At 42.6% G+C, this 20501-nt stretch overlaps 2 protein-coding genes across 2 annotated transcripts; both read left to right on the top strand.

Moving 5' to 3' along the window:
- Positions 1-15209: 15209 nt before the first annotated feature.
- On the top strand, positions 15210-17110 carry LOC121806361. The gene is made up of 4 exons (XM_042206373.1): positions 15210-15515; positions 15645-15748; positions 15846-16103; positions 16793-17110. The coding sequence occupies exons 1-4, from the start codon at positions 15401-15403 to the stop codon at positions 16952-16954; spliced, it is 639 nt and encodes a 212-aa protein (XP_042062307.1). The 5' UTR covers positions 15210-15400; the 3' UTR covers positions 16955-17110.
- A 1427-nt stretch (positions 17111-18537) lies between these two features.
- LOC121807359 (plastocyanin-like) lies at positions 18538-19358 on the top strand. The gene has a single exon (XM_042207579.1). The coding sequence runs from the start codon at positions 18663-18665 to the stop codon at positions 19161-19163; it is 501 nt and encodes a 166-aa protein (XP_042063513.1). The 5' UTR covers positions 18538-18662; the 3' UTR covers positions 19164-19358.
- The last annotated feature ends 1143 nt before the right edge of the window (positions 19359-20501 follow it).

Genomic DNA, 20501 nt, shown 5'->3' with positions numbered 1-20501 from the left:
AAATTAAGTCATTTTTAATAAAAAAACAAAATAACCAATCACCCTTACTTTATTCCATAACATACTTTACTTTCTCTTATTTTTCTTACTTTTTTCTATCTCCTATTTTATTTTACGTTCATTTATTATATTCAACACAATTTCTTAATCTCGATGTCCAAAAGTTGTGTATCAATTTAGTTGTGACGGAGGGAGGGAGTACTTAAATGAGTTAACAAATATAACGTCTGATTATTAATAATAAGAAAAATAAAAAGAGAGTTTTATAGAAGAATGGATCAAAATGACAATATGTATTTTAATTAATACTCCACAATTGACACTAACTTTAAAAATAAGCTAGAAAAATAAGGAAATTTGAATTTGTTTCCAATTAATTTACAACTATTTTTTTGATGAAATTTCGTTTGATATGACAGTCGGAGAATCATATCTTGATGTAACTATCGGTGAGTTAAACGATGCCGTTTGATTGACAAACATAAAAAATGCATATAGGCCTAATTATATTTTCGCCGTGTGATAGTTGCGAACAGACCCAAATTTTATAATTTTTCAGGCTAATTATTAAAGTTGCAAAATAAATTAGAACTTGACCTAATTAATATGTTATCAACATTCATATACTCGACTCTTTTATATGAGGAAATAAGTTTGAGGCTCGTATTGTTTGGCTGGGCTCGTTTATAATCATGGGCCTAGTCACATGAAATATTTACATCTCAATTTAATCTTTTGGGCCTTGTAATCTACCTTCGAAGTATTTTAACATTGTGTTTGTATAGAAATCCTTAAAATACGGTCGGTGTGTATTTTGTAACATTGTGCAGTATACCCTAATATAACGAACTGAATGAAATCATAAATTATAGTAGTAATTGGCATTCATATTCTAATAAATAAAGACTTCTAAAGGACACATCAATTTAGTGACTAAAAGCTTTCATAGCTCATTTGGTTAGAGCACCTCAGCACCCGTTTAGTAAGCCGGATGTCTTGCTTTCAACTCTCAATGAAAGCAAAACAAAACGTTTTTGTGTAACAATCGATCAAAATGAAGTATTTATTCTTTATTACTTAATTTCAATAGTTAATTACTTCATTTCAGTAGATTATTAATTCATTCTACTATGAATTTGTTTAACCTTTTTACAAAATTTAAATCGAGACAACAGCGGCGTCGTAAAGGGAAGGCAGCGGTGAGATGAAGGAAGGATGCAAAAAGAGAGATTTGATCTTCCAAAATTACCCTTTTATCAATAAAAAATTAGATAATATGTGATTATTAATAACCATTAGATGTGATTAATGGGTGAATGATATTTGGTCTCTAGTTCAGTCTTTAAGAAGGGTTTGACATTGATCACAACACATTTTTTATAATACTATAAATAATATATGAGCAAATAATATCTGAGCAAAATTAGCAATAGTGGAGTATTATTAATTTATACATCATACATAAAATAAGTGATGGGGTACGAACTAAACCCTAATGGCAAGCCCAATAACAGTGACGGCCCATCAGCCCAGAGCCCAAGAAAGAGTATCTGTTCGGCACCAAAGAGTTCGGCACGACCAAAGAGTTCGGACTCAGCCTACAGCTCGGTAAAAGCCGACCAGTCAAGCTCTCCTCTCAGATCGGCAAGAGCTGATCGGTAAAGTCCAGCAGTTCGGTCTCAGCATTCGACCGAACTAGGAGTTAGTGGACTCATGAAAGGCCTCCACGACCTCCACTATACCCACGATCTATTTAGTGGTACGAAGCAGTTATTGAGCAGTTATTGAGCAGTTATTGCTCACCCACGATCTTGTTAGTGGGGCTGCAAACCACGATCCTAGTTCAATGTATAAATAGAACTTAGATCAGATAGAAAAAGGTTAAGCTCTCTAGAGATAAAATAGCATATAGCAAGTCTGTGTTGTAAGCTGTAATCCCAGATCAAGCAATACAATCTTGCCCTCCCTTCTTCCCGTGGACGTAGATTTACTTCAGTAAATCGAACCACGTAAATTCTTTGTGTCGTAATCTTCATTCTCTACCAGCATTTACTAACATCAGAAATTCGCGGATCCATCACTGGCGCCGTCTGTGGGAAACAGAGAACAAAATTTGTGATAAAGCGAATTTTTGATCCATTTTTTCCACCCAAAAAATGCATACCAGATCGCAGAGTACCCGTATTCCTGCCCGTGAGAACCAGGAGGAAGCCAATCCATCCCATAGGTCTGGAAAACAGCCTAGGGATAAATCCACCACCAGTTCTCATGGCGAAGGAACAAGCCGCTCCAAAAATCGTCCCACTGAGTCTTCCCAGCAGCCCGATTTGAATGAGGCTGTCAAGCAGTTTTTGGCGGCGAAGCAGGAGGAATTCTTAACCTTCCTGCGAAAAGGCCAAAAGCAGCCGGAGACGAAATCGGCGGATTCTCCTTCTCCCTCCGCACAAGAAAGTCACTACCGCAGTAGTGCCGTGTCTTCCAGGAAGAAGAATCCTCAACCCCGACATATTCCTGTTCCTCCTCGGTACCGGAATCACAGGAGAACTCAATCTCCTCCATACCGACGAGATATCGGATTCGCCGTGTACGGAGCACTGAAGACTCCGTTCTCGGACGACATCACCCGAACTCCCCTACCACAGAACTACCGAACTCCGTCGATGACTTACGACGGGCTCGTGGACCCTCACGATTTCTTGGGGCGCTATCAATATAACATGGCGAACCAGGGTCTCAACGAGGTCCACATGTGCAAGCTGTTTCCCGAGCTGCTCATCGGGAACGCGAGAAGGTGGTTCGATAGCCTCCCCCAGGGCAGCATCAGATCTTACCGAGATCTAATGGATGCCTTCCACAGGAGGTTCTTTCAGAAAGCGGAAGCCCGAATCACTTCGGCTCAGCTGCTTTCCATTCGTCAAGGTCGCGACGAAAAAATCAGCGACTTTATGACAAGATTCCACAAAGAATGCCTGCAAGTAGACGATCTCAACGATCTGCTTGTCATCTCGGCATTCCAAAATGGAATCCTGCCCGGAGCTCTCTACAGGAAGCTCGTTGAGTGCGGTCCGCAGACAGCTCAGGAAATGTGGGACATTGCGGACCAGTACTCCCGGGCCGATGAGGCAGACCGTCGCAAACGGTCGTTAGACAGCTCATCGACCCGAGGAGACAGAAGGAAGCCCGATCATAGCGATCAGGGGCATCCTCGCCGGACTCCATTTGAAAGAATTCAAAGGGCTCCGGTGCAAGACAGATTGGGACCTCGTCTCAATCCCGAGAAGCCGCCCGCCCAGTTCGTACCGCTGAACAAGCCGAGAGCGGAAATTTTCGAACTGCACTCTGACCTATTCGAAAAGCCAAAGCGGATGACGAAATCAGCTGCGCGCCGACCACAGGATAGCTACTGCTCCTACCATCAAGACCACGGTCACGATACTGAGGAGTGCAGAAACTTGGCTGCAGGTATCGATGTTCTTGTGAAGGCAGGGACATTGAAAAAATACCGAAGCAAGCAGCCAAAGAAGAATAAAAAGCAGAGTGGTGCGAACTGCGCTCCTCAGGATCCGAAAAGGCAGCCGGATCCCGAAGACGATGACGAGCCGCAATATGATGGAGTAATCCAGACTATTGACGCGCTCCCTGCCGGGAAGACCAAGTCGTCCCTAAAGTCAGAACGCAGAGGCTCCAATCGAGAGGAGCCAACGCATAAAAGGCTGAAGCAGGACGAAGTGATTACGTTCTCGGCTGCTGATCCCGTCCCGGCCATCTCTCCTCACCAAGACGCCATTGTCATCCAAGCCGGAGTGGCAAACAAACTGATCCACAGGGTGTTTGTGGATACAGGAGCGTCGGTTAGCATTCTTTTTAAAGAGTGCTTCGACAAACTAGAAGTGGATCCAGCTCGGCTCAGTCCGGCTCCGCTTCCCCTGAAGAGCTTCACCCAGGAGGACACCCGCCCTGAAGGTATTATCAGCCTTCCGATCACGGTGGGGAAAGCGCCTACTAGCTCCAGTACGATGATTGAGTTTTTCGTGGTGAAAGCTCGGTCCCCGTACAACGTCATCCTGGGAAGAGACTGGCTCAACACAGTTCGGGCCGTTTGCTCCACCTATCACCTCACCATCAAGATCCCTACTAAAGGAGGGATAGCGGTCATCCGAGGTGACCAAAAGAGAGCAAAGGAATGTCTGCAAATTGCGCTTAGAAGTGCCGAGCAGTCAGATCGGCACCACCAAGCATAGCAATCACAGCAGCCGGAGTCAGAGGCGATGACCGAAGTCATACCGGAGCCGAACTCGATGACAGTTCAGCTGTACGAAGACGATCCATCCAGAACGGTTAAGATCGGTTTCGCGGGAACGCCCCTACTTCGGGAAAAAACCATCCAGCTCCTCAAGGAGTATAAAGACGTCTTTGCATGGTCTCCGTTGGACATGACCGGAGTGCCCCCCGAGGTAATCACTCATCGGTTAAATATTGATCCTTCAGTCCGGCCGATAAAACAGAAGCAAAGACTCTTTGCGGCAGAACGAAGTCAAGTCATCCATGACGAAGTCCGTCAATTATTGAAGGCGGATGTGTTATTCGAAGTGAAGTATCCTTCGTGGGTAGCCAATCCTGTCATGATCAAGAAAAAGGAAGGAGGATGGCGGATGTGCATAGATTTCACCGATCTAAATAAGCACTGTCCCAAAGATTGCTATCCCCTTCCGAACATAGATAAAAAAGTAGAAGCTTTGATAGGCTTTGAAATTTTTTGTTTTCTTGATCTATACAAGGGATACCATCAAGTTTTAATGGATGAGATTGACGCTTCAAAAACGGCCTTCATTACTGATTTCGGCATTTTCGCTTATAAAAAGATGCCATTCGGTTTAAAGAATGCCGGAGCCACTTATCAAAGGATGGTAGACAAGCTTTTTCGGCACCTGATTGGAAAGGAGGTCGAAGTGTATGTTGACGATATAGTCGTCAAAAGCAAAAGCACTTCGGAGTACGAGCACAACCTCAAGTCCACTCTCAACGTGCTCAAGAAAGCCAACCTCAAACTTAATCCCCAAAAGTGTACCTTTTTGGTAGATTCGGGAAAGTTTCTGGGTTGTTGGGTTTCAAAGGACGGACTCAAGGCAAACCCCTCAAAAGTTCAAGTCGTTCAGAACATGGCAATGCCGAAGTCCATACATGACGTGCAAAGGCTAACCGGATGTCTAGCCGCACTGAATCGATTCCTTTCCCAAGCAGCCGAAAAGCAACTGCCGTTCTTCAAGGTGTTGAAAAAGGCACCAAAGTTCGAGTGGGGAGCCGAGCAGAAAAAGGCCTTTGACGAGCTCAAAAGTTACCTAGCCGAGCTTCCTATTCTCTCTGCTCCAACCGAAGCCGAAGTAATATTCTTATACTTAGCGGCATCGGATCAAACCATCAGCGCGGTGCTTGTACGAGAAGAAGGCCTAAAGCAGCTTCCCATCTATTTTACAAGCCGAGCATTAAGAGGTCCAGAAACCAGGTATCAACCTCTGGAAAAGATTGCTCTGGCATTAGTAAATGCAGCAAGGAGACTGCGGCCATACTTCTATGCTCACAAGGTATGCGTCTTAACTGATCTGCCACTTCGGCAAGTGTTGACCAAACCAGAAGCATCAGGCAGAATCGCCAAGTGGGCTATAGAGTTGGGAGAGCACACAATTGAATATCTACCTCGGAAAGCCATCAAGGGACAAGCCTTGGCAGATTTTCTTGCAGAAGCAAAGTTCGATCAAGCAATTCCTGTTATTGCCGAACAGAAGAATTCTGCCAATGCCGAGCTAGCACAGCCCTTGGAATCCGAAGTAGAGCCGCCGGACTGCTGGAGCGGATTCGTAGATGGAGCTTCAAACAAAATGGGAAGTGGAGCTGGTATTTTACTTGTCGCTCCCGACGGACACGAGGTAACCTACTCACTTCGGTTTCTATTCCCCACTACTAATAATGAAGCCGAGTACGAAGCCCTCCTGGCCGGACTCCAGTTAGCGCAAAGTCTGCTCGTCAAATCTCTCAAAGTCCATTGTGATTCACAAGTCATAGTAAATCACATGTTGGGTACAAGTGAAGCTCGTGACGAGAGAATGAAGAAGTATTTGGACAAAGCGCAAAACATCAGCCGAAGTTTCTCCTATTTTCGGATAATCCGCATTCCCAGAGCGGAAAATAGCCGAGCAGATACCTTAAGTAAGTTGGCCTCAGATCCGAGCTCAAAGGTGGAAGAATTAATGCATCGAAGCATTGATGAAGCCGAGGTACATTCAGTATCCAGCTCGCCGAACTGGATGACGCCGATCTTGCGGTATCTGGATCAAGGACAATTGCCCGAGGATAAGAGAGAAGCTCGGAAGATCACGTGCCGAGCACTTCGGTACGAACTTCATGAAGGAGTCCTCTTTAGAAAGTCTTACCTCCAGCCGTTGTTGCGGTGCGTAGGACCAGAAGAGACGGACTACATCCTCAGAGAAGTTCATGAAGGATCGTGCGGTAGCCACATCGGAGCCAGAGCTTTAGCTACAAAAGTTCTGAGATGGGGATATTATTGGCCAACCATGGTACAAGAGGCAGTGCAGCTCGTCAAGAAGTGTACGAAGTGCCAAATTCATGCAAATGTCCCAAGGATGCCGCAGACCGATCTATACACTATGCAAAGCCCTTGGCCTTTCATGCAATGGGGCATAGACATAGTGGGACCACTTCCTCAAGCTCCTCGGCAAATGAAATTCCTTATCGTTGCCGTGGACTACTTCACGAAGTGGGTGGAGGCTGAACCATTAGCTACGATAACGAGCTCAAAGGCATTGGACTTCGTCTGGAAGAACATAGTGTGCCGATTTGGCATACCCCACATCCTCATCTCGGATAATGGGACTCAGTTCACCGACAAGACGTTCAAGAATTGGTGCCAAGAGCTGAACATTCAACAGCGGTTCACTTCGGTCTCCCATCCCCAAGCAAACGGACAAACGGAAGTAACGAACCGGATTCTGGTGAAAGGGTTAAAAGCTCGGTTAGAACAAGCCAAAGGACAATGGGTAGAAAATCTCCCTCAAGTCCTATGGTCCTACCGAACTACACCCAAAACCTCCAACGGTGAAACTCCGTATAGTCTGGTGTACGGCACTGAAGCCGTAATTCCGGTGGAGATCGGCGTACCCAGTCCCCGAACTCTAAATTTCTCCTCAGAAATGAATGACGACGGACTGAGAGCAGAACTAGATCTCGCCGAAGAAAGAAGAGAATTGGCGTGCATAAAAGCAGCCAAGTATAAGGAGCAAGTAGCCCGGTATTATAACCAAAGGGTGAAAAAGCTTCAATTTCAAGTGGGAGATCTCGTCTTGAGAAACAACGAAGTAAGCCGAGCAGAAAAGCTGGGCAAACTCGAACCCACATGGGAGGGTCCATATCGGGTGTCAGAAGTCCTCGGCAAAGGGTCTTATAAATTGACTCACATGTCAGGAGAACAAGTACCCCGAACATGGCACATCTCCAACCTCAAGAAGTTCCACTTGTAAGAGACAGTCCGGTCAGTCCGTCTCGTGTCTAGTTCGGTCATAGGGGTATATGTTTTTATTTGTTTGTTTCTTACTTGCACCTTTTACTTGTCGTTTTATAAAAAGTTTAAAGTTTTTTTTCTTTCATCTTTTTCATTTTTTTTTATGTGTTTTGTCTCTATGTGCTTGTCGTCTCTTACAAATGGTACCAAGGTATATCGTTCTTTAAAGACTGATCCCCTTTTTAGATCGATTATTAAAGACTATTGTGAGTCCAAGCTTCTAAGGAGGATATAAGACCACAATTCAGCTTAACAAGCAGTCCGTCTGAAACGAACTGCAATAAGCCAACGATTGTGAGTCCAAGCTTCCAAGGAGGATACAAGACCGCAATTCAGCTTAACAAGCACTTCGTCTGAAACGAACTGCAATAAGCCAACGATTGTGAGTCCAAGCTTCTCAGGAAGATACAAGACCACAATTCGGCTTAAGAAATAAGCACTTCGTCTGAAACGAACTGCAATAAGGGAAAGTCCGATCCACGCGATGAACCTCGCCGAATTAGGACGACCAAGTTCGGTCAAAGAAGTTTACCTCATAAGACCGGGGACGACCACGTCTAGTCAAAGAGGTTTACTGCATAAGACCACTTCGGTTAACTGGGAAAGTCCGATCCACGCGATAAAACTCGCCGAATTAGGACAAGGGAAAGTTCGATCCCGGCGGCAAATCGCCAAATTAGAACACATACCAAGTCCGGTCAAAGATGTTTATTTCATCAGACCAAAGACGAGTCCGGTCAAAGATGTTTATTTCATCAGACCAAAGACGAGTCCGGTCAAAGATGTTTATTTCATCAGACCAAAGACGAGTCCGGTCAAAGATGTTTATTTCATCAGACCAAAGACGAGTCCGGTCAAAGAAGTTTACTTCATAAGACCAAGGACCAAGTCCGGTCAAAGAAGTTTACTTCATAAGACCGAGGACAAGTACGATGAAATTTTTTCGCTAAGCTGTAAATACAGTGTTAGAAGCGAAAACAAAATTTCATTTTTCAAATCTTGTTCGGCATACAACTCCGCTACCCTACAAAATGGCGTTACGCTATTACAAAGGACTATTCTACTGTCCAGGGTTGCTGAAGTTAAGCCACCTATCTGCAAAATCCTCTGGAAGCCGAGTTCGGTTGTTCCGAGCAGATGAAGAATAAGCAGGTCGACGAGATGCTATCCTCGACCCAACGCCTCTTCCCCGAGCCCGAGAAGTCCTAACACCTCGGCGATGAAGAGTCTCTGCAATAAGCATCTGCTGATCTTGCTCGCTCATAGTCACAACTCCTCGGCGAATTTCAGTCCGTCCCTGTCTTGACGATTCCGGTTGCTCCTGAGCCCGTTCTCGTCTTGACGTTTCCGGCTGTTCCGGAGTTCGTTGTTGACTGGGAGTAGGATTTTGAACAAGGGAACCAGAGGTTTGATCTGGAGTGCGAGCATCTGTTGGCACGATATGCCGAAGGAATCTTTCTATGGAGGGGCGCCGAGAAAGAACAATGTTGTACCGAGAAGCCCAGCGCCGCAATGATTTCACAACTTGTTGGCAAGCCGAGCTCTCCAGCGCATTGTTCCTCCGGAGTACATGATATTCCTCCCACAGTTCGTCAACTCGACTCTGAACATCTGATATGGTCACTCCCCCGCGCACACGGATGTAATCCTCGTACGCAGTCCTCTCAGCAATGGTCGTATTCAGCTCGGCCTCCAGATCCTTCTTATCGGACTCTAAGTCCTTATTATCGGCCTCCAGCTTCACTAAACGAGCCAGAAGCTCGTCATTCTTCGTCTGATCGGCTATAGCTCTTTTCTCAGCTTCGTCTAAAGCCGAAGAGTACAGCCGTTTCCAGTGAAGTATCTCCATCTCCTTGAGTACAAAGCAGCTATATTAGTTCGGCAGCTGTACCGAGCAGATAGTAAAATACAACAGGAATAAAGGCGAGTACGAAAAGCTATACGAAGACAAGTGTAGAGAATTTTTCATTCACAAGGAAAATTTTTACACTAAGAGGGCTTCAAGGCCATTTTACAAGGAAGAAACTAGACTAAGAGAAGGGAGACGAAATCATACTCCACCAGCTTCGTCTCCGGCTCCTTGGTCTGGTTCAGCTTCTTTCTCCTGAGCTACCTCAGCCTCGGCCTCGCCTCCTGCCGGCCTCGCCTCCGCCTCCTGATCGGCTTCCTTCTCCGGATGCCCGGCCCGCTCGACTTCGGCCTCCAGCTCCAGCGGCTCGGCCTCACCCTCTCCGTTGTAAGTCGAAGCGGGTGAAACGGGTCCCACGGAGGCAAAGATAGCCTCCAGGTTCTCGTCCCGATCAGCTCGACAACTCCGGACTCGGTCTGCAGAAAGCAGGACCGAGGATGAAGCGAGCTCCTCAAGGAGCGGCAGATTCTGAAGCCGAGCTGCTATCTCTCGGCTGTACAGAGGCAGCACGACGTCGGCCCCCTGCTCGCCCTTATCGGCAATTAGCCTTACCAGACTACCGACAAAGGCCGAGAACTGGCTGCTCAAAAAGAGTTTCTCCGTGTAAACACGGAGAGCCTCCCCCTGGGCAGCCACGGCGGCAGCATCCCTCCGTTTCGTCTGCTCTCGCTGGATGACGAGCTGGTTTTTGGCAAACTGAGCTTCATCCTGGGCCGAAATCCTAGCAGCTCTGGCTTTCTCAAAGTTAGCCTCAGCCTGTTCGGCCCGATGACAAGCAGCCGCCAACTTCCTCTGCATCTCAGCATAGTCATTGGACGCTTTGGAGAGTTCGACGGCGACGAGCTTGGAGAGCATATCGTTCCTCTGAAAATGGATAAAGAAAAAAGTCAACAAAGGGGCCACAAAAAATACAGGAAAAAAGCAAGGCCAGAAAATCAAGAAGAGAATTCACCTCGGCGAAGTCCGTGGGCCATAAAAACGGCTCACAGATATGTTCCGAAGGAGGCGCCAAGACCACATCTTTCTCTGGCGCTCTCGGGGGCTTCTGGGCCTTCCCCTTCCCCTTTGCCGAAGTCGACTCCGGCTTCTTCGGATCCGAAGAGGTTTTTTGCCTTTTCGGAGTCCTCTCGGCATCAGACGCCGAGCTGGTGGTTTTCGGCCTCGCCGGCTCCTTGGACTCCGAAGATTTGCGGCTAGCCTTATTCAGCATGTACACTGCCAAAAAGCAAGAAAGCAAAGTCAGATTTTCTTCGTTAAAGCAGTAGAGCATAAAGATAAAGAGAAATCCTCACCCTCGGCCTCTTCGTCCGAAGACGAGATGTCGAACACGACGTCGCCCTTGACGAGCTCAGACTCCGTGTATTGTTTCCTAACTATGGGAATCTTGTTGAGCTCGCCATCGAGCTCGTCCAACGGTTCAGGCCGAGGATGACGGATAACGGACTCCGGCCCTCTCCAGGGAAAACTAGGAGCCGCGGTCCTATCATAGTAGAAGAAGCGATTTTGCCACTTCGGCCACTTCGTTTTACAAAAGGCCCTAAAGGGCTGTAAAGGGATCAAGTAAAACCAAGACCCCTTCCTCTTAAATTGAAAGAATTTAAGGATCGCCTTCAAAGACAAATCCCTTCCTAACCTACGGAGTTCGGCAGCGAAGGCCGACAAGTGCCTCCAAGAGTTCGGAGTCACTTGGCCTAAAGGAAGCTGAAAAAAATCTAGTAAATCTATAAAGGCAGAAGGGAGGGGGAAACGAAGCCCGCATTCTAAGCAGGCCTCGTACACGGTGGCGTACCCCTCCGGCGGGGAGTCAGCCCTATGATCACCGTCAGGTACCACCGCCTTCCCCCCAGGAAAAAAGTATTTTTCGGGTAGGGATATCACAGTATCCTTACTCAAAATACTATGGAAATACTCTACGGTCTTCTCCCCGGACTCTTTCCGGCCAGAAGACCCCTTACCGCCTCTCCTAACGCTACCCGACTCCGAAGAAGAAGAAGAAGACATTTTTCTTACTTTTTGAAGGTGAAGAAAGTCTGAGGAAGCTCTTGAAAGCGGAAGAAAATTTCTCGAGAAAGAGAGAGTATAGAAGACGCAACAGCAAAAGTGCTTCAATGATGAAGAAAGGAGGTATTTATCAGATTCGGCGAAGATTTCAAGATCGTCGCACCGTTTCGAATCCCACCTTTTCAGGATTCAACGGCCTGATTTTACTGTCGCATTTAATGCAAGGCACGTCCCCTGACGTCAGCCTCCCCCTTACCGTTATCCAGAATGCCGAAGTGACTCACCTCGCCGAAGTGATTCACTTCGCTTTTCGGGGGGGGTAGTGATGGGGTACGAACTAAACCCTAATGGCAAGCCCAATAACAGTGACGGCCCATCAGCCCAGAGCCCAAGAAAGAGTATCTGTTCGGCACCAAAGAGTTCGGCACGACCAAAGAGTTCGGACTCAGCCTACAGCTCGGTAAAAGCCGACCAGTCAAGCTCTCCTCTCAGATCGGCAAGAGCTGATCGGTAAAGTCCAGCAGTTCGGTCTCAGCATTCGACCGAACTAGGAGTTAGTGGACTCATGAAAGGCCTCCACGACCTCCACTATACCCACGATCTATTTAGTGGTACGAAGCAGTTATTGAGCAGTTATTGAGCAGTTATTGCTCACCCACGATCTTGTTAGTGGGGCTGCAAACCACGATCCTAGTTCAATGTATAAATAGAACTTAGATCAGATAGAAAAAGGTTAAGCTCTCTAGAGATAAAATAGCATATAGCAAGTCTGTGTTGTAAGCTGTAATCCCAGATCAAGCAATACAATCTTGCCCTCCCTTCTTCCCGTGGACGTAGATTTACTTCAGTAAATCGAACCACGTAAATTCTTTGTGTCGTAAGCCCAATAACAGTGACGGCCCATCAGCCCAGAGCCCAAGAAAGAGTATCTGTTCGGCACCAAAGAGTTCGGCACGACCAAAGAGTTCGGACTCAGCCTACAGCTCGGTAAAAGCCGACCAGTCAAGCTCTCCTCTCAAATCGGCAAGAGCTGATCGGTAAAGTCCAGCAGTTCGGTCTCAGCATTCGACCGAACTAGGAGTTAGTGGACTCATGAAAGGCCTCCACGACCTCCACTATACCCACGATCTATTTAGTGGTACGAAGCAGTTATTGAGCAGTTATTGAGCAGTTATTGCTCACCCACGATCTTGTTAGTGGGGCTGCAAACCACGATCCTAGTTCAATGTATAAATAGAACTTAGATCAGATAGAAAAAGGTTAAGCTCTCTAGAGATAAAATAGCATATAGCAAGTCTGTGTTGTAAGCTGTAATCCCAGATCAAGCAATACAATCTTGCCCTCCCTTCTTCCCGTGGACGTAGATTTACTTCAGTAAATCGAACCACGTAAATTCTTTGTGTCGTAATCTTCATTCTCTACCAGCATTTACTAACATCAGAAATTCGCGGATCCATCAATAAGTTTTATATTCACAGTGATAATTTGTCTGCATTATTTTATTAAGGTTAGACAAACAATTTTTTGCAGAGATTCTCTTTTGTGTCATAAATCATTGCAGTGTAAGTTGTTCTTAACATTTATGGTTGTGCCAACAATACCACCTCTCGCATTTACTCTTTGCAACTAACTCTTTTGTTTTTATAAAAAATAAAATTTGAAATCTACATAAAGGAAGTGCGTGAGAAGGTGAAATGCGTAACAAATACTAGTTGAAAAGTTGAAATAAATATTCACCATAAAAATAGAAATAAATTGGAATAAACGATATCATTTGAGATAATTGCATATTCACCATAAAAATATCTAATGGTTATTAATAATCACATATTATCTGATTTTTTTTATGGACAAAAGGGTAATTAATATTCGTATGATTTTATCACAAATATTCACCATAAAAATAGCAATAAATATTCACCATAAAAATATCACAACTTTTCGTATGATTTTATCACAAATATATCATAAAATATACATTTAGAGTGAAATTTGGTCATTTATATCTTGAAAATCCATAGATTTAAAGCGCAGTGAAAAATGAAGTAAAATAGATTTCCAATTAAAATCAATTATACAGAGAAAGGTGTGCCCACTATTTATCTAGCGGTGGAATAATGTTTTAACATTGTAATTAAGAAAAATCAATATATATTCATTATTTTGATCAGCAGTAAGTAGTAACGTTGTATTAGCCATGGTATTCAAGCAAAATAAACAAAAATGTAGCAGTATACAATTTCCAAAATAATACTACCACGAAGGAGGAATCATTAAAATACATTCTCCTATAATATGTCTGTGTTTTTTTCTTCAAAATTAAATAGATGTAAAACCCAAACCTGAAGAAGCTGAGTATATACTATGGTAGCAAAATGAAGAACAACTATGGTAAGTGAAAAACGCACTAAGATATTGACACGGCTCAATCAGAAAGGTTGAATGTCACGATGAATATAATGTCATTTCTGAGTGAGCCGAGCCAACATCATAGTGACTATTTCAACATCTCTCACACACAGAAACACACACTATCTCTAATATTTGCGGTATATAGGATGATGAACAGAGAATGTTGAGAGATATATAGATATATATGGAGAGTGAGAACATAACGGTGGAGTTGAAATGGGAGGAAATATGGGCATTTAAGAAGAGGTAGGAGTGAAGAGTGGGACAGGTGCATTAAATTCAAGTTTGATTCTCTATATTTTTATTAAATACTTTACTAGTATTTGTTAGTGAATGAACAAACAATAAAATAAAATGAATGTTATGTTTTTGTAAAACTAATTATATGAATTACTATGATTTATGAATCGCCGTCTATGTGTGAAACTAATTATGTTTTTGTTAAACGACGACCTCATTTTCATTTTGAATAAACGATATCATTTAATATTTACCTTTGACATTCACGTATAAGTCATGACTATCACCATTTTTCTTGCTATAAAATAATTGCACACAAATCAACATTTCATAGTCTTTTAAATATGAGTAACATATTGTTAGACGACAACGTCATTTTCATTATGAATAAACGATATCATTTAACTATTTACCTTTGACATCCACGTATAAGTCATCGACTTCCACCATTTTTTTGCTATGAGATAATTGCACTTGCACACAAATCAACATTTCATAGTCTTTTCGATTGATTTTCAAAGTTGAAGGACCAAGCAGAATTTTTAGCGCTTAAGGACTTCGAACTTAACAAAATAAACTTGAGTGATATTAATGGAGGTGTGCTTGAAATATACTTTGTGTACTCATAATATCAATCATTTACCATGAAATTAGCAGTTAAAGTAGATTTTTTAGCGTTAAAGGTCTTCGAACTTTAATGATACGTTCATCTAGCATTTTAATACATTCGTTGTGAATCTTCTTGAGCGAAAAATTAAAAAAAATTCTCCAACCTCACAATATCTAGCAAGTTAATACATTCATTATGAATCTTCTCGATTGAAAAATTAAAAATATTCCTCCAAGCTCACAATATTTAAGAACCTAAAATTGAAATGTATCCAATTTATATGATCGCCACTCTATCTTAGCCACCATTTCCCTCCAATAATTGGTCAATGGTCAAGACATCTCAATTAGTACTGTTTTATCAGTCACCTACTATTAAAAACGAGGCCCAAATCACATACTAAATTGGGCCCAAATTAAGCCCAACATCAGAACCAGTATTCTTGTTCCTATCAGAACAGCAGTATTCCAAAATTCCTAGAAAAAATCTCTCAAAAAATCAGCTTCATTCTCCGATCAAAGCGGCGATCAACCACCTACTCACAAACCCAATCTAATTCAGCTTTTCAATCTTCGATCTCTCCATCACATACTCCTACTTCCCTTCCCAAATTAAAAAGCGTTCTACACTCAATCACGCATAAAATTAATCAGAAATGGAGGCCCTCACCACCACACCCGCCGCCGCCGTATCGCTGGCGATGTTTCCCCCCGATAAATTCAGAGACCCTTCTTCCCGGCGTGCTCTGCGCTTCTCCACCTCAGCCAAAAGTCAGCACCTTTCTCTCTCTCTCTCTCTCTCTCTCTCTCTCTCTCTCTCTCTCTCTCTCTCTCTCTCTCTCTTTCCCTCTTCCACCATCGGATTTTTCTGATCTTATTGTGATGTTGTTTATTCCGTAGATGATAGAAACAGCAGCAGCGGCAACGGCAACGGCAACGGCAACGGCAACGGCGATCCCGATCTCAAGCTCGTCCCAATCCTCAGAAATCATACGCTTTCGGAGGTAAGATTCGTTATCTCAAGTTGAAATAGTTGGGTCAGTAATTTGGTCGAACAGTTGAGCTGCAAATTTCATCAATCTCGAATTTGGGGATTTGTAGGATGCGGCGATGGGGCTGGTTCTGAGCGCGGCCAACGTGAGGGGATGGACGACCGGGTCGGGTATGGAAGGCCCGTCGTCGCCGGCCGGGTCCGACCTTGATTCGGGAATGGAACGTGTGTCCACTTTCCCGTGGTCACTCTTCACTAAATCGCCGCGGCGGCGGATGCGCGTGGCCTTCACGTGCAACGTCTGCGGCCAGCGCACAACCCGGGCGATCAACCCACATGCCTATACCGACGGCACCGTTTTCGTTCAGGTATTTTTATCGCAAATTCCCGAAAAATTATGAATTTTTTGGTTAAATTCTGCTTTGCTCCAAAGCTTAGATAATTAGCCGACAAAACTATGAAGTTTAAATTTATTTACAACTGTTTCCGGGCAAAGAATTTGGTAGTTTAACTTATCCCGATTGGCAGAATTTAACCAAACTTCAAGTTTTTTGGTGCAATTGTAAAATTCCCAATTTGTTGGTGCACCAAATGAGCTGCCATTTTCTAGCACTATTATCTTGGAGAAGTTAATCATGAACATAATCGAAATAAGCATAAGAATTTTTTACCTAGTTCGATACGATAGGTATGGTATCTACATTGGGGTGATGTGAAGCCTACGATTTCACTATACTCCATATTTTAGGATTCAATTTACAGTGAGAGAGGGCGAACTATAATCCTATCCATAATATGAATGAGTTGGACCTAAATATAAACTATGCGAAAGTCTAAATTGTGGTCCTAGATCTATTCACTTTCTTTCAGACTCCATACTCACAAAACCTATCTACAATTCAAGCACTTGTACATGGTAACTAGTAGTATAGTATCCTTGATAGTTGGAAGGTTATACCTTTTTTAACCAATAGGTTTTAGGCAATACCGGTGTTGATTCACTGGGTGAAAGTGCACTTATATGGTGTTGTTCACTTGTTCTTGTTTGTGGATATAGTGTTGTGGATGCAATCTATTCCATAAGCTGGTGGACAATTTGAATCTTTTCCACGAGATGAAGTGCTATGTGGATCCAAGCTTCAATCCAAACGTGAACGATGGCACGAGCTTCAATTTCTTTGACGAGGACAAGGGCGATGATATCTTTCCGGGCATATGAGAGGTGTGACTTGTATACTCAACTTTGTTCGACATTCTATTACTGTTACATAGTGTTTGTAGATAGTGATAATGTGATCTTGGTGTTGCCACAATAAATAGCATACCTGTGTAAAGATTAGTGTTCGACATATATCAATATACTTGGGTTTCTCCAGTTCCCAGTTTAGGTATTGCATCATTCTATTCTTCACATAAATAATGTCTGGGGTTTTGTTGAAAGACAATTTGGGAATAACCATGAGTTTTGGTCAAATCTTAGAGTCCCGCAACTTTAAAAAAATGAGCTGCAAAAGTCATGAAGTTAGGTTTTTTCACAAGAAAAAAAAATCAAATTACCTCTATATTGTTGGTGTTTTTCAATTAAATAATGTCGTTTTGAAGTTGCGGGACGAACAAAAATTTGGCTGGACTTTATGGTTTTTTCTAGCAATTTGCTATTTGTTGAAACATAAATATGGGTCACAATGGAATGGGAAATCGACGTGCTCTGTACGCGGCACGATGTTGGCTGACGGATAAGCACGAACGTAGTTGTTAATGCCCTTAACACTACATATATGGAGTAACTTATAAATTTACGAGGAACCATCAACCAAAAGTTAATTTTCGTAATATATTTATACAAAACCTTGAACTGCCCACGTTTGCAATTGGTTCATTAATTATAATTAAGATAAATAGAAATTATTAGGGAATAATATATTGTTACTACGATTTCTCAATAAACGTTGTCCTTGTTCGAATTGTACGACTCTTTTGCCAAAACCACAATGTTGTATTTGTGTTGTACCACTAAGTACTACACCTTTGCCCGTTTGTACTTGAAAAATCTATTGCTTAATCCCCTATATATTTCTTCTATTGTTTCAATTTCCTTCTACTATACTTCTTTCCATCACTTCTATATTCTTTTCTTTCTGAGGTATTGCTTCTACTTAAAATTTACTTTTATTTACCAAATGGAGCCTATTTCCACTTCTACTTCCTGTAAGACTCGGTTTATCATATTTGGGCTCGTTTTCACTTTCGGGCTATTTTCACACTCTTTTGAAATGTTTGTTTTATCGTTATTTAAATTGTGTCTAAATATAACAATGTAATCAGTGTGTATATGAGTAGAAATTATTCACCCAAAAAATTCATTTTGGGATGGATAAATAAAAATTTTACTTTTTTGACTGGTTTTAGAAATTGTTGGTTAGACTAGAATTCAAACAAAATGTAAGAGTATGATTTTGTTTTTGGCAATTACTCTTAATTTAATTAGATAAATCGTGGGTATGCCACAAGTCTTTTATACTAGCACACACGAAAATGTGTTGTCGATGTACATGTGACATTATTAAATGTCATCAGTCATTTATGATGTACTACTATTATTCAAATAATCTTTACTCGTTATTTGATAGCTGAAATCTCTAAATAAAATCCACCTGTAGCAAGCTAGGAAGTAGTGCAATAGATGAAAACCACATCTCATATCCTCTTCGATTTAATTCGTTTATTTCACACCTCACATCTCATGATATTGGATAGTACTATTATCCAAAGGACCCAATGAGATAAATCCCCATTTCTCCAACCATACATTCCTTATCTCATCCACAAAAACACACCATACACTCTAAAAGTCCACCAAATATTTAATCCCAACTTCATCTCCATCGTATTACTTGATTTCCCACCACCAACACCAACAAAAAACAATGGCCGCCATCACCTCCGCCGCCGTCTCCATCCCATCCTTCACCGGCTTGAAGTCCGCCGCCTCTTCTTCCACCTCCGCCAAGCCCGTCTCGGTCCGCATGGCCGCCCCCAGGGCGTCCGTGCGGGCGTCCCTCAAGGACTTCGGCCTGGCGGTGGCAGCCACGGCCGCCACCGCCATCGTGGCGAGCAACGCTCTCGCCCTGGAGGTGACCCTCGGGAGCGACGACGGGGGGCTGGTGTTCATCCCGCAGGACTTCGAGGTCGCGGCGGGGGAGAAGATCGTGTTCAAGAACAACGCCGGGTTCCCGCACAACGTGGTGTTTGACGAGGACGAGATCCCCGCCGGAGTCGACGCGTCGAAGATCTCGATGCCGGAGGAGGACCTCCTCAACGCCAAGGGGGAGACGTACTCCGTCACGCTCACGGCGCCGGGGACTTACTCCTTCTACTGCGCTCCTCACCAAGGGGCCGGCATGGCCGGAAAGGTCACCGTTAAATAGACGACGTCGTATCCTGCCTCCGGAAATTAATGCTTATTTGAATCATCTCATTTTTGTATTTGAACTCTATGCATGAGATGATGATTATGATCATGATCATGCTGCTGTGCCTCTGCACTTATTACACATTTATTTTATCGGATTATGTAAATTTATTTTGCTAGTCTTGCTTATATATAGCTGGAGATTCTATAATTTGGAGTATAAGTATTTTTTGGGCTAATCTTGAAATTAATGGAATTCTGTTGCATCAAACAACTTTAAAAATCAGTCGATGAAACATGAATTTTGGACTAGTTCACAATTATTCTTCCAAAACGAAAAATTCGATACCCAAGGCCAACATATGATGTATTGTTGAAATATTGGAATTTTTTCCATGTAATATATATTGCCGATATTTTTATAATTAAATGAATAAATTAGACTGTTTAACTTAGCTGTGGTAATTATATTAAATACAAATTAAAATTTCACAAATTTTCAAAGAGTTTTAAAAAGTTGTGGACTAGTCCAAAATTTAATTGAATTCCATAATTTTGCCATCAATTGATCATATAACACAAAAATAATAAGTACTATAGATTAGGGAATTTGATTCAAGGATATCTCCATTGTGACTCCAATTCGTAGCCTAATTTGTTTTTAGTTAAAATTATTCATCTCTTATTTACACATACGCAATCCTCAATTTAATAAGAGTAATTTTATTTCTATGAATAAAAGTTAGTATACGGTAAAAAGTAAAAAAAGAATATACCGAAATTGAAAACAATCTCTTGATTGTGAGAAATTTTTATTGAGAAAACGGCAGTTGGTAGAAATGATGACCCAAGAAACTGTATACGATAATATTAATCATAATGTTGAAAATTGCGTGTTTAGTTTGATAATTATCCAAAATAACTTCATGATTGCCACCCGAATCTTCACTAAATTACCCAATAATTTCGCAAAAAGAATGATTGATTTCTTAGCATGTTTTCTCGTAAACGTGTCGGCCACATAAGCACGGGTAATCAACAACTAATGCATAAAATTTACTCCCTTAAACTCACTAAATGGCCTAACTCAGCCGGTAAGTTTTTCCTTCAATTAGTAGAATAGGATGTTGAGACATTACAAAAATAGATAAAAACTATTATTAATAATCTTTAATAAGAAAAAAAAAACTTAATAGTACTTCCTCCGTTCCATGTTAATAGAGGGAGTTCATTTCCTACACTCGTCTTGAAGAAACGCGTGCAGAAAATGGAAACGTCCCTATTAAAGTGAAATGGAGGGAGTTACTACCATTTACATAAAGTTTAGATTAGTAAATTTAAATATTTAGACATT

The sequence above is a fragment of the Salvia splendens genome, chromosome 6 (assembly GCF_004379255.2).
Source record: "Salvia splendens isolate huo1 chromosome 6, SspV2, whole genome shotgun sequence".
Classification (NCBI taxonomy): domain Eukaryota; kingdom Viridiplantae; phylum Streptophyta; class Magnoliopsida; order Lamiales; family Lamiaceae; genus Salvia; species Salvia splendens.
The sequence above is the reverse complement of the archived record's forward strand: the minus strand, read 5'-3'. Positions and strand labels throughout refer to the sequence as shown.